At 48.2% G+C, this 12,846-nt stretch overlaps 1 protein-coding gene across 1 annotated transcript in view; it reads right to left on the bottom strand.

Moving 5' to 3' along the window:
* TOGARAM2 (TOG array regulator of axonemal microtubules 2) overlaps positions 1-12,846 on the bottom strand; it is a 35,701-nt gene that overhangs the window by 21,355 nt on the left and 1,500 nt on the right. The window contains exons 2-7 of the mRNA XM_063328496.1: positions 12,592-12,751; positions 11,543-11,836; positions 10,841-11,076; positions 3,922-4,094; positions 2,650-2,696; positions 626-813 (exon numbers count right to left, since the gene is read on the bottom strand). Coding sequence (XP_063184566.1) covers positions 626-813; positions 2,650-2,696; positions 3,922-4,094; positions 10,841-11,076; positions 11,543-11,836; positions 12,592-12,751 — 1,098 coding nt within the window. The remainder of the gene's footprint in view (positions 1-625; positions 814-2,649; positions 2,697-3,921; positions 4,095-10,840; positions 11,077-11,542; positions 11,837-12,591; positions 12,752-12,846) is intronic.

Here is a 12,846-nt window from a genome sequence, read left to right as displayed (position 1 = left end):
ACATATGAAGAGCTCACATTACCAGTGAACAGCCAGTTCGGTTCCTACAGGCCAGGGGGAATAAAAACCCTCTGCAATAACTAGCAATGAGAGGTAATTTGCTGTTTCTTAACACCCACGGCCAGTAATTGCAGCTGCTTTTCACTTCCTTGCTTCTGAAGGACTCAGCTGCTCTCAGAATACAGCAGTCCAAGAAAGGAGTCGTGTGAAAACCAGTTGGAGAAACGTTGGTCTTAATGAATAGAAAAACTGAGAATGAGATACAACAAGGAAGGTAACCAAGGAAAAGCAAATCTCCCATTTTATTTCGCAGCCTTGCTTACACTCAACATTATAGTATTTGCTTCTGAGCATGCACTTTGCATATGTTCACTGATGTGTCACTTGCTCTGCCATTCAGATCTGCTCTACATTGGCCTTCATACATAAAAAATGCTTCTCGCGTAACCTTAGCACCACCTCGCAATCAGTGAGTTCTGCACCAGTGAAAATACTTTCTCGGTAGCGGTCAAATGTATTCCCAAAATAATCTGCTCCCCAAGAGACGAAGATCATGATTTTCAGTGACATTTTGTGCTAAGCACTGAACAGTCAACTGGAAAGGAACCCCATCCTTAGCCCTTACCCTTCCATTGCTGTCCTTCGAGTCATCATCACTCAGAAGGTGAGATCTCACAAGTTGATCAGTCTCCTTGGCCTGGATGAGTGGGAGGTGTGTTAATGGGGGCAAAGGTTCACACAAATGTCCAGCAGGCTTCACGCCACCAACGCAATGCTGGAGAGCAGGAGAAAGAGGTTCTGGAGTCCGGAGCTCTGGTAAGACACAGATATAGATTGTGTATGAAAACAATTAGGAACATATTGCCTCTCCAAACAGATGGAGCACTACCATATCGCACTGGCAGCAGAAATGACATTGCTCTGTTGGCCATCAGACTCAAACCTACTGTATGATAAAGGCCTCAGTCCTTGGCTTCTGGTGAGCAGCTGTGTTTGATAGAGAAGAGCAGAGATGGAGATTGCCCTTGCCAAAAAGGTTCCTGTCTGTTCCTATGCATTTTGATTTTAGTAAACATTCTCTTTTTCCCAGTTACTAAAAAACTCCTGTTTTTTAATAGCTACACAACTTTGTAGAGGTATGAATCAACGTTTTCTCCTCTTTGCTGGAATATTTTAGAGAGCATTTAAAGAAAAGCTTAGGATTGCTAGAGTGTTACCAAACCAGAATTGTGTTCTTGAAGCTAGAATTCATTTTCCCCAAGGGGTTTCGTTCTAAATTGTAGCAGATCAGAACAATTTCTGGGCAGCCTCACTAAAGGCTGATTTTCTTAATGGGAACAGCACAGTGTAGCTCATTCTGAAAAACTCTCCAACAGAGCTGTTAAAACTCAGAGAACTAATCATTCCTTACACAGCTTCACAGATGATAAAATCATGTGATAGCCAAGCAGTAAAAAAGGAATAACTTTCTTAAATCAGGATTTCCCCCCCCTGTGGAACAGTCAGGTCAATAATAAAAGACAGAGAGAGATGGTTTAACGATATAGCTCATTTCTACTCCAGAATGTATCCAGCAAGAGTGTCACCTTACTTACTCAGCAATACTTCTCCCTAGTTGATTTCAGCATCCTAGCCACATATCAGCAATAAAGGAATCATTCCTATGGGACATTCCCATTATTTAGCAGAACTAACACTGAGCTGAGGGACCAGTGGATCTCAGTCCTTTTTCTGCATCAGCAAAATTATTTGTTAAATTCTCATCTCTCCTATTGCTACAAACCCACAGGTGGCAAAGGGACAGCAACAGTGTCGTTGAGGTTTTCAACTTAAAAGTACTGGCTGGCACAGATGCACCAGACACCACATCTTGTCTTGCAGAACCCTTAATGCTAGTGATAATGCAAAGCAGGGAGAGGGGAGAAGGCAACCCCAGCCTCAGTTTGCAGATAGAGTAGGGGGAGAGGTTTGTAACCATAAATCTAGCATATGTGGTTTGAGGTAAATGAGTTGCAAAATGGAAACCTCAGATCATTACTCATCATTTAATTTAGGCTTGTGCTTTAAGAAGATGGCAAGCTCAGATTCTGCATAGGCTGGATCCTTTTTTTTTTAAAGTCTCATTCTCTATAAATGGAAAATTCACAAGGGCTTCCTATCACACAAGGTTTCACTTTTCTCCCAGTGCAAAAATAGGCAATGTTGATGAATCAACTTCAGATCTCAAGGGGTTTGGTTCAGAAACTGCTCCAAGGGAAGGTTTTGTCCTTCAAGTGTAGGAGGAAGGAGTGGGAACATTTCTTATTTCATGCAAAACACCTCATTTTTCTCTGACCTTTGTGACATGAGAGAACACGCAGGGAGATAAAAGGTATAAGCATAAGGTAGAGAAACGTTTTCTTTTCCTGCTGTGCATTTCCAGGGCCCCAAGGTACCCCTCCAGCTCCTGCCATTCAAAAGCCCATGCTGGAGTCATTTTCACTGGATCAACAAAGCACATTTCCCAGTGACTGGGCTCTGGGGGGAGCCGTGTGAGCACATCAAGGAACTGAAAAAAGTTACAGGATGGTTTTCCACCAAACTTTCACAGTGCTAACCATGAGTCAGGATTCCTATGTTCATTTTAGGGCAGCCATGCCCTGTACCTACCTAGACATTCAGGCGTCTTCTTTTCACTTCCGCTGCCCGATCTTGGCCTTAAGAAAATTGAGGATAAAAGAATATATCAGGAGACAGAAAGAGAAGGGGCGTAGCATTAAAGGAGGCAAACTCTCTTAGCAGGGTAGTTCCGATGAAGGAGGAAATGCAACCCATAAAACCAACAATATGCAAAGCTGATTAATTGCCATTAAACTTTCAGTTGCTGGAGTCACACACAGCTCATCAAGCTCCAGCTGAAACACAGGAGCCATTCTTCAATTTGGGCCTTAAATATCCAATTCTGCTGTCTCTCATTTTGGAGAAACACTCTCCAAAGTGTCTCTCATTGTTACCTGCATCTTTTCTGAATCAGCAAGAGATGTTAAGCAAGTCATAAGTCTGTATCGAGGGCAGATACCTTTATACTGCTGCAGATCCTAACTTTGGCTGGCCATGTCTTAAACTGATGACAGTATCTTGTATCTTGTTACACATGGTAATATCACTGATGTCTCCTGAGAATAATACTACACCTCCCTGCTCTTTCAAGAAGAAAAAGGGTTTTTCCAACTCAACTGGTAGGTAAATATATTCTGTTTGCACTTTAAAAGCCATGCTGAAGCTTCTAAATTGGAACTATATTTCTATGGCTCCTTATTTACTGTTGTAACTAGGATAAGGTTGACAGCTAGATTTCCCCATGCATATCCAAGCAAATATCTTTCCATCAGTTACAGCCCTGTAACTGTTCTCTAGCACCTTGCCCCCTTTGACCTTAAAACCATATGTGAATATTACACATCTATAGGATTAGACATCTAGAAACAGAGATTTATCTGGGCTTTCATTTCACAATGAAAGCCCAGACACAGAGAAGTTATGACTGACATTTACAGCAGACAGCTCTGCAATAGCCAATATTTGCCCTAACATATTCTTGCAGGTACAGATATTGGCAGTCAAAGATCACACACAAAACCAGATGCTGTATTCGGAGCCATGCAATAGAGTTCCCAAATGGCACCACAAAGATTACAGAGTGAATCAGTATCAGAGTCCAGCAGAGAACCTGCTTTTAAGGTCCTCTTAAGTCCTGCCTTCTCCTCCTCCCTCTTAGAGTGTATGATGTTGGTTTTGACATCATGCTGGATCATCATAGATAAGCAAAATGGTGAATGCACAGAAGTTTGCATAAATATATCAGAGATATGACTGCAGAGAATAACCTCACAAGATGTGTGAGGTAAAGGGCTTATTGGAGAAACAGACACCTTGGCTTACCTCATCCTCAGGGCCTCTTGGAAAACCAGCTGCTGAGAGCTTGGGAGAGGCGCTGCAGCACTGCCCGGAACCCCATCAGATGGTCTCGCTGACTTCGGTATAGGGGGGATCAAAGATACACCCAGTGACTTCTTGCCATCCTCATCACTGCAACACAAGGGCTGTAGGGAAGCCTGGAAATGGCAGAACACAGTGCTCAGCTCTAGTATCCAGCCTTCCCCCTTGATGCCACAAGAAGTTTAGCCATGCTCTTACCTAGGTCTTGGCAGAAAAAGAAAAGTCAAACTGATGGAGCAGCTTGGCCTAGGATGGGCAATGGAAAGGGAAGTGGTGAGGGAGAGACTGTGTCCCACACTTGCCAACTCATTCCCCACGTTCACCTCTGGCAGTGGCTATGTTCCCACCTGGCATCTATCTGCTTGTCATAAGGATGTTCTGGGGTCCTGTTGCCTCTGTTAGCCTTTCTGATGGTACAGGAATGGGTTTAGATCACGATCCTCCCACCACCCCTAAAGTGCCTACCAGCCATTGCTAACTCCAGCCAAGTCATAGAACCATAGAATGTGTTGGGCTGGAAGGGACCTTTAAAGGCCATCTAGTCCAACCTCCCTGCAGTAAGCAGGGACATCTTTAACTAGATCAGGTTGCTCAGAGCCTCATCAAGCCTGGCCTTGAATGTCTCCAGGGATGGGGCCTCCACCACTTGTCTGGTCAACCTGTTCCAGTGTCTCATCACCCTCATTGTAAAGAACTTCATCCTAATGTCTAATCTAAGCCTGCCCTGCTCTAGTTTAAAACCATTGCCCCTCATCCGATCTCTACATACCCTTGCAAACAGCCCCTCCCCAGCTTTCTTATAGGCTCCCTTCAGGTACTGGAAGGCCACTATAAGGTCTCCCCGGCGCCTTCTCTTCTCCAGGCTGAACAACCCCAACTGTCTCAGCCTGTCTTCACAGGAGAGGTTCTCCAGCTTTCGGATCACCTTTGTGGCCCTCCTCTGGACCCGCTCCAACAGGTCCATGTCCTTCTTGTGCTGAGGGCTCCAGAGCTGGACACAGTACTCCAGGTGGGGTCTCACGAGAGCAGAGTAGAGGGGGAGAATCACCTCTCTGGATCTGCTGGCCACGGTTCTTTTGATACAGCCCAGGATGTGATTGGCCTGCTGGGCTGCAAGCACACATTGTTGTCTCACATCCAGTTTTTCATCCACAAGTACCCCCAAGTCCTTTTCTGCAGGGCTGCTCTCTATCACATCATGCCCCAGCCTGTATTTATAACAAGGGTTGTCCCAACCCAAGTGTAGGGCCTTGCACTTGGCATTGTTGAACTTCATAAGTTTTGCTCAGGCCCACCTCTCTAGCCTGTCCAGGTCCCTCTGGATGACATCCTGTCCCTCTGGCACATCAACCGTACCACTCAGCTTAGTGTCATCAGCAAACTTGCTGAGGGTGCACTTGATCCCACTGCCAATGTCATTGATGAAGACGTTGAACAGCACCGGTCCCAGCATGGATCCCTGAGGGACACCACTTGTCACCCCTCTCCATCTGGACATTGAGCCATTGAACACCACCCTCTGGATGTGACCATCCAGCCAGTTCCTTATCCACCAAACAGTCCACTCATCACATTCGTATCTCTCCAACTTTGAGAGAAGGATGTTGTGGGGGACCATGTCAAAGGCCTTGCAGAAGTCCAGATAGATGATATCCATAGCTCTCCCCTTGTCCACTGATGCAGTCACTCCACTGTAGAAAGCCACTAGGTTGGTCAGGCAGGACTTGCCCCTGGTGAAGCCATGCTGCCTGTCTCATATCACCTCCCTGTCTTCCATGTGCCTTAGCATAGCTTCTAGGAGGATCTGTTCCATGATCTTCCCAGGCACAGAGGTGAGGCTGACAGGGCAGTAGTTCCCAGGGTCCTCCTTTCTACCCTTTTTAAAAATGGGTGTGATGCGTCCCTTTTTCCAGTCAGCAGGGACTTCACCTGACTGCCATGACTTTTCAAATATCATGGAGAGTGGCTTAGCAACTACATCAGCCAATTCCCTCAGGACTCTGGGGTGCATCTCATCAAATCCCATAGACTTCTGTATGTTCAGGTTCCTCAGGTGGTCATAAACCTTGTCTTCACTTATAGTGGGAGGGACTTTGTCCCACAGGTCCCCGTCTTGAGGTCATTCTACAGGAGGTGTGAGGAGAGAGGCTGGCAGTAAAGAACGAGGAAAAAAAATTGTTCAGAACCTCAGCCTTCTGATCTGTTGTTACCAGTTTGCCATTCTCAGTCATCAGGGAGGGCATGCTTTCTTTGACCTTCCTTTTCTAGTTGACGTACCTATAGAAGCCCTTCTTGTTATTCTTAGCATCCCTTGCCAATTTCGGCTCCAGCTGCACCTTGGCCTTCCTAAGCTCGTCCCTACATACCCGGGCAGCATCCCCTATACTCTTCCCAGGACACCTGATGCTGCTTGAACTTCCTGTGCAGTTCCTTCTTGCCTTTTAGTTTGACCAGCAGGTCCCAGCTCAGCTGTGCTGATTTCTTACACCTGGGGATCGAGAGCTCTTGTGCTCTTCGCATCTAGTTTAAAGCTCTGTCGATTAGGCCCACAATCTCTCAGGCAAAGACCCTCTTCCCCTTTGAGAAGGGTGTTTCCCATTAGATGCCAATAAGCCCAGTGCCGTGTAGGCCATCCCGCTGTCAAAAAAACTGAAATTGTGGTGACACCAGCCACAGAGCCATGTATTAATGGATTGGATGCGTCTGTTCCTTCCAGTGTCACTGCCTGCAACTGGAAGAAGTGGGGAGAAAATAACTTGTGCCCCAGACTCCTTTACCAACCTTCCCAAGGCCCTGAAGTCCCCTTTGATTGTTCTTGGTCTGCAAGTCGCAGCTTCATCTCCATCTACGTGGAAAATCAGTAATGGGTAATAGTCCAAGGACTGTATCAAACTAGGGAGTTTCCTAGTTATGTCCTTAACCCGGGCTCCAAGAAGACAGCAGACTTCCCTGTGAGGAGGGTCTTCCCAGCATATTGGACCCTCAGTTCCCCTCAGGATGGAGTCACCTATGACTACAACCCTTCTTTTCTTCCTTGTGGGTGTGGTGATGATACAGGCAGTAAGCCTTTCTGACTGTGGAGATGTCTCTAGTGTAGATTGCCCATCATCCACATCCTCATTTGACTGGCCTTCCTCATCCAGTACCTCATATCTGTTGTTCAGAGGTACTGGGGCAGGGGGCAGAGGGGGCAAGGAGAGGGTTTGCCCACTGCCCTGGCCATGAACTTGCCTCCATTCACTCCCTTCATTTAGGCTTTTGCCTGTCAGGAGCAGGGTACAGGGGCCTCTTGATCCTGGTTGCTCTCTGCTTAGGTGCTCCTCTTTCCGTACCAAGGAGGGTAAAGCCTGGCTCCATCAGTCTGTTTCTTCTTCGGCCTCCCTAATGCTTCCTAACCTTTCAACTTCCTCTCTCAGCTCTGCCACCTGGCTGAGCACATCATTTACCTGTTCGCAACATATGCAGCAGTTCTCATAGCTGCCTCCCATTGCCGGTGACCTGGACGGCTGCCTGTCTCTGTGGGAGCTCTGTCTGGGTTCCCACATGCTCTCTGGCTGAGGCTGAGCACACAACCTTCTTCCGGGTGGAAGCCATAGCTAAGCTCCTTAGTCCCTTCGAGAGTGGGATGACTGCCCTTGTCCTGGTGCTCTCAGGCGACGCCCGGGGCGACGCCCACTCACCGCTTGTTTACTCAAGTGCTCAAGTGCCCAGCGACCAGGTCGCTGCGCTCCTGAAAGGCTTCTTTTATGGGGGGGCGGGAGGGGAATTTACGCCTCGTTTAGACCTGCCGCCGGGGGTGCTGGCTGCTGGCTCGGCCCCACGCCTCCTCAGCTGCCACCAGCCCCCGGAGCTGCCGGGTACCAGCCGGGGCTGGCCGCTTTTCCAGCCTTCGAAAAGCCCCAAAAACGAGCCCCTTGCCGGCCTTTTTTGACGCGATTCCCTTCCTCAGTACCGACTTACCTGCAGTTAGGCCGCTTTTGTCGGCGAGCGACGGGTGGCGCGTTCACGCCCCGTTTAAATCTGCCGCCGGGGGTGCTGGCTCGGCCCCGCGCCTCAGCAGTCACCACCCGCCGGAGCTGCCGGGTACCGGCCCGCGCTGGCCGCTTTTCCAGCCTTCAAAAAGCCCCAAAAACGAGCGCCTTGACGGCCTTTTTTTGCCGCGACTGCCTTCCCCAGTACCGACTTACCTGCCGCTGGAATACGTTTGTCGGCGAGCGACGGGTGGCGCGTTCACGCCCCGTTCAAATCTCCCGCCGGGGGTGCTGGCTCGGCCCCGCGCCTCCTCAGCGGTCACCACCCGCCGGAGCTGCCGGGTACAGGCCCGCGCTGGCCGCTTTTCCAGCCTTCAAAAAGCCCCAAAAACGAGCGCCTTGATGGCCTTTTTTTGCCGCGATTCCCATCCCCAGTATGGACTTGCCTGCACTGGAGCTGGTCTCGTCGGCAAGTCCCCACAAAGTTATTTTACTCGCTGACAAAACCTGCTTTTCTCAAGCCCATGATTTTTTTCTGCTTCCGCCCTTCCTACGATCCCCCACCAGCCTTTTGGCCCAGATGCTCCTGTGTTCTCTGGATGCTCAGTGCTCTCTAGCTCCCATACTATTCATCATCTCAGGCTCACTGTTATTTATGAAGTTCAGCAGAGCCTGCTCCTCTATGTAATGTCTCTCTGCCTGCTGAAATTACCTCAGGTTCCTTATTCCATGGCTCGGAAGGGGGATGGAGGGAGTGGGGGCAGACATGCACCCTTCCTTAGTATCCCATTGTTCTTGTCAGAGCTATTCAAACTCCAGTGAAACCAACAGAGTTAATGTCAGGCACACATATGGCCCTGTATCTGCAAGGGTGAAATTAAGTACACTTTGATTGGTTATCCTGTTTACAAAAGCTATTATTCATCTGCCATCTCCTGCCCACCATGGCAAAATCAAAACAACTGCGGCTTCTGTGCTTCCTGCGAAGGCAATTGAGTGGATGGGGTCTGGACTCTACCGCTCACGACCAAAATTGACCGTTCCCATCACTGGCATTCCTGGGCAGACCCATGGGGGAGGAGGAAGCTGCACAGAAGCTGATAAACTCCAGAAATTATTATTAGAGATAACTGTGCAGAAAGACATGGCCGTACAACTCAAAAGCTGGGACAACCTGAAGTTGAGCTTTCAGGACAAACTGCTCCAACAAACAACTTTCTTCCATCTAAACCAGACAGAGCTGATATAAAAAGCCACCAAGACACCGGTGTGTCTGCAACAGTAGACAGTGTAGAGATAGTCCACAGATACATGTATTTTACTAACTGTAGAAGGATACGCTTGACCAGATTAGACACATTTAGCTGCTCTGACCCATTGCTGGTGTTTTCTCAGTCATAAAACACAGCAGGAGTCACTAGAGAGCACAGAAACTACTTAAAGAGTTCTTCTCCTATTGATATACGCCGAGGACATGAAGTCTGCAGCATGCATGTTGCAAAGACAACGTGAAGCGCAATGTCCAGCTGAGCTCTTCCTTGGCTCAGCATGGGTTTAGGAAAGGCAGGTCCTGCCTGATGAACCTGATCTCCTTCTATGACAAGATGACCCGATTATTGGTGGAGGGAAAGGCTGTGGACATTGTCTACCTAGAATTTCGAAAAGCATTTGACACTGTCCCCCATAGAATTCTCATGGAAAAACTGGCGGCTCGTGGCCTGCATGAGCATACGATCTGCTGGATCAAGCACTGGCTGGATGAGCGGTCCCAAAGAGTGGTGGTCAATGGAGTTAAATCCAGCTGGTCACAAGTGGTGTCCCTCAGGGCTCGGTGTTGGGACCATTTCTGTTTAACATCTTTAGTGATGACCTTGATAAGGACATGGAGTGTATCATCAGCAAGTTTGCAGATGACACAAAGCTAAGCGTCAGTGTTGATCTACATGAGGATAGGGAGGCTCTACAGAGAGACTTGGATAGATTGGACCAATGGGCCAACGCTAACAGTATGAGCTTCAACAAGGCCAAGTGCCAGGTCCTGCACTTGGGCCACAACAACCCCACGCATCGGTACAGGCTTGGGGAAGTGTGGCTGGAGAGCTGCCTGGCAGAAAAGGACCTGGGGGTTCTAATTGACAAGCGGCTGAACATGAGCCAGCTGTGTGCCCAGGTGGCCAAGAAAGCCGATGGCATCCTGGCTTGTATTAGAAATAGTGTGACCAGCAGAAGGAGGGAGGTGATTGTCCCCCTGTACTCAGCACTGGTGAGGCCACACCTTGAGTATTGTGCCCAGTTTTGGGCACCTCAATATGAGAGAGATATCGAGGTGCTGGAGCGAGTGCAGAGGAGGGCAATGAAGCTGGTGAAGGGCCTGGGGAATAAATCTTATGAGGAGCGATTGAAGGAGCTGGGACTGTTCAGTTTGAGGAAGAGGAGGCTGAGGGGAGACCTCATCGCTCTCTACAACTACTTGAAAGGCCATTGTAGAGAGGCTGGTGCTGGTCTCTTCTCACAGGTAATTAGCGATAGAACAAGAGGGAATGGCTTCAAGCTGCAGCAGGGTAGGTTTAGGCTGGACATTAGGAAAAAATTCTTCACAGGAAGAGTGGTCAGCCACTGGAATAGGCTGCCCAGGGAGGTGGTGGAGTCACCATCCCTGGATGTGTTTAAGACTCGTTTAGATGTGGTGTTAGGGGATATGGTGTAGGGGAGAACTTTGTAGAGTGGAGATGATGGTTGGACTTGATGATCTCAAGGGTCTTTTCCAACCTAAATGATTCTATGATTCTATGATTCCCTGGGCTTTCACCACAGAGAAAGAAGATTTCAGAGCTCTGCCTACAGGAAATAAATTGTGGATCCACTACATGTGATTAGCTTAGTTTCCTTACTTTATATTCTTTTCCCTCTGACTTCAGCTCCTTGTTATTCCCATCAATCTCATCACAGCCTGTGCCATCTTCCTCATGCTCCTGCTCTCCGTTGTTCATCCTCCTGGGCTGTGAGGAAGGAAGGCCATTCTGGATGCGAGACATAGGCTTGAAGATTACTGGGAGCCTCTGGGAAGCTGACCGGGAAATTAATGGCTTCAGAGTAACCCTCTTAGGGTCACTGCAGTCAGTCAGGCCTGCAAAGCAGAGACACAAAGTATAATAGAAGCAGCACTGCAAACCTAAAGCACCTGAAGCTAGATATTTCATTGGACAGATTTCTTGCAGACTTCTAAATAACTGCACAGGGAAACACGCTCATTCTGGCAGACACTTGAAGCAGGCCAGAAGACAACACTTACCCACTTCCACAGAGCCACCAGAGGAACACCCTGGTCCTCTGGGCTTCCATCAGACAACAGGGAGCCCATGGACCTGTGGTTACCCAAAATAAGCCTGGCTTATTCCTCCCGGCTCCTCTCCCTGCCCCACAGTTGTAAATCCCTACAGCAACAGGAGGGCTAACGCAGGGGACTGAAGCAGGGAAGGTTATTGCAGGGGTGCAAATACAGGGGAGAACTGTTCACTGGGGATGTGCGTTAGCTCTCTAGGCTGGGAAAAGACCCTTCTTCCCACACAAGGGCGAGCAGGCTCCAGCCTTACCTCTCTGCGAGGCTAACAGACTGTCAGACATCCTCCTCATCTTCAGCTTGTTCTCTATCCGAATGGTTTCCAGGGCGGCTCTGCTCACCTCCCTCTCTTGGGAGTCCCAAGTCAAGTCTTGGTGAAAAAGGTGGAAGAGATCACCTCCATCCCCAGCACTGAAGTCGTGCACGCTATCTTGACTGGCCCAGCCATCCAGGGAAGAGCTGGCCCTTGAGCACGGAGATTTCACAACTCCATCCCAGAAACTCAGTTGCTTCTTCATCTGGGTTGTTAATATGGACTGAAAAGAAGCTGTAGATCAGGTAAAAAGGAAGAAGTGAGTTAGTTGACCTCATACCTTTACAATCAACCCATCTAATGAGTGAGGCATTCAAGGTTTTTTTAATCATTCATAATATCAGTTTGGTTTTATTTTTCATAAAACTAGCATCAGTTTAATTCTTCTGAACAGCACTGAGCTAGCAAGCCAGGAGAGAGAGGTTGAAGGCCCGCTGGTAAGAGGGGAAAAAAAAAAATATTCCCATTTCAGGCCTTGGTTTCTGTAAAGACTACCAGTAAAGACCCACATGGTGCTACTGGTATTTCTGAAATGCATAAAAACATCTCAGCAAGCATGCAGACCTTGCCAGAGCTTCTACAGCACCATCCCATCCTCAAGGTCAGACCTGATGGGCAAGCAGAGGAAGCACTAGGAATTTAATAACCAAGACCACACATTGATAGCAAGAATAGAAACAGAACTCACATCTCATTACCATGCCTGATTTATGGCCAGTTGAGCCACAGTCCCTGTCCTGGCTAGCAGTAGTAGTGATTTGGCTTCTGCTGATAAAGGAGGAAGCATAATGAACTATGAGAGATGTGATGCCATGCACACCGCTGGAGTACAACAGCATCATCTGCAGCTCTCTTGTTAGTCACCTACTCTGACACAGAGACAGCACATGAGAACTGACCTCCAAGGACCATTTCTCCATGAATTTTTATTATTTTTTTTTCATTTGAGTGAGGCCACCGTTGCATATTCAACCCCTTTCCATCCTCACCTTCTTCTTCAGTGGTCCAACTGCTGCCACAAAACTGCAAGTTTGAAGCAACGCTTCCATCTTGCAGAGCTGTGTATCTGGGTTCGAATTCGGGAATGCTCCCACAGTAGACAGCGACTGGGCCGCAGCACTTAGTCACCGATTCCTGGCACTGCCCTGCCTATAGGGGTTCCTGCATGGGAAACTGCTCAAGTCAGGTGGTGTTAGTACAACATAAAAATATATCCAAGCTATGCATTTTCTACAGTCTGTGAA

Source organism: Chroicocephalus ridibundus, chromosome 3, assembly GCF_963924245.1.
Source record: "Chroicocephalus ridibundus chromosome 3, bChrRid1.1, whole genome shotgun sequence".
Lineage (NCBI taxonomy): Eukaryota > Metazoa > Chordata > Aves > Charadriiformes > Laridae > Chroicocephalus > Chroicocephalus ridibundus.
The sequence above is the reverse complement of the archived record's forward strand: the minus strand, read 5'-3'. Positions and strand labels throughout refer to the sequence as shown.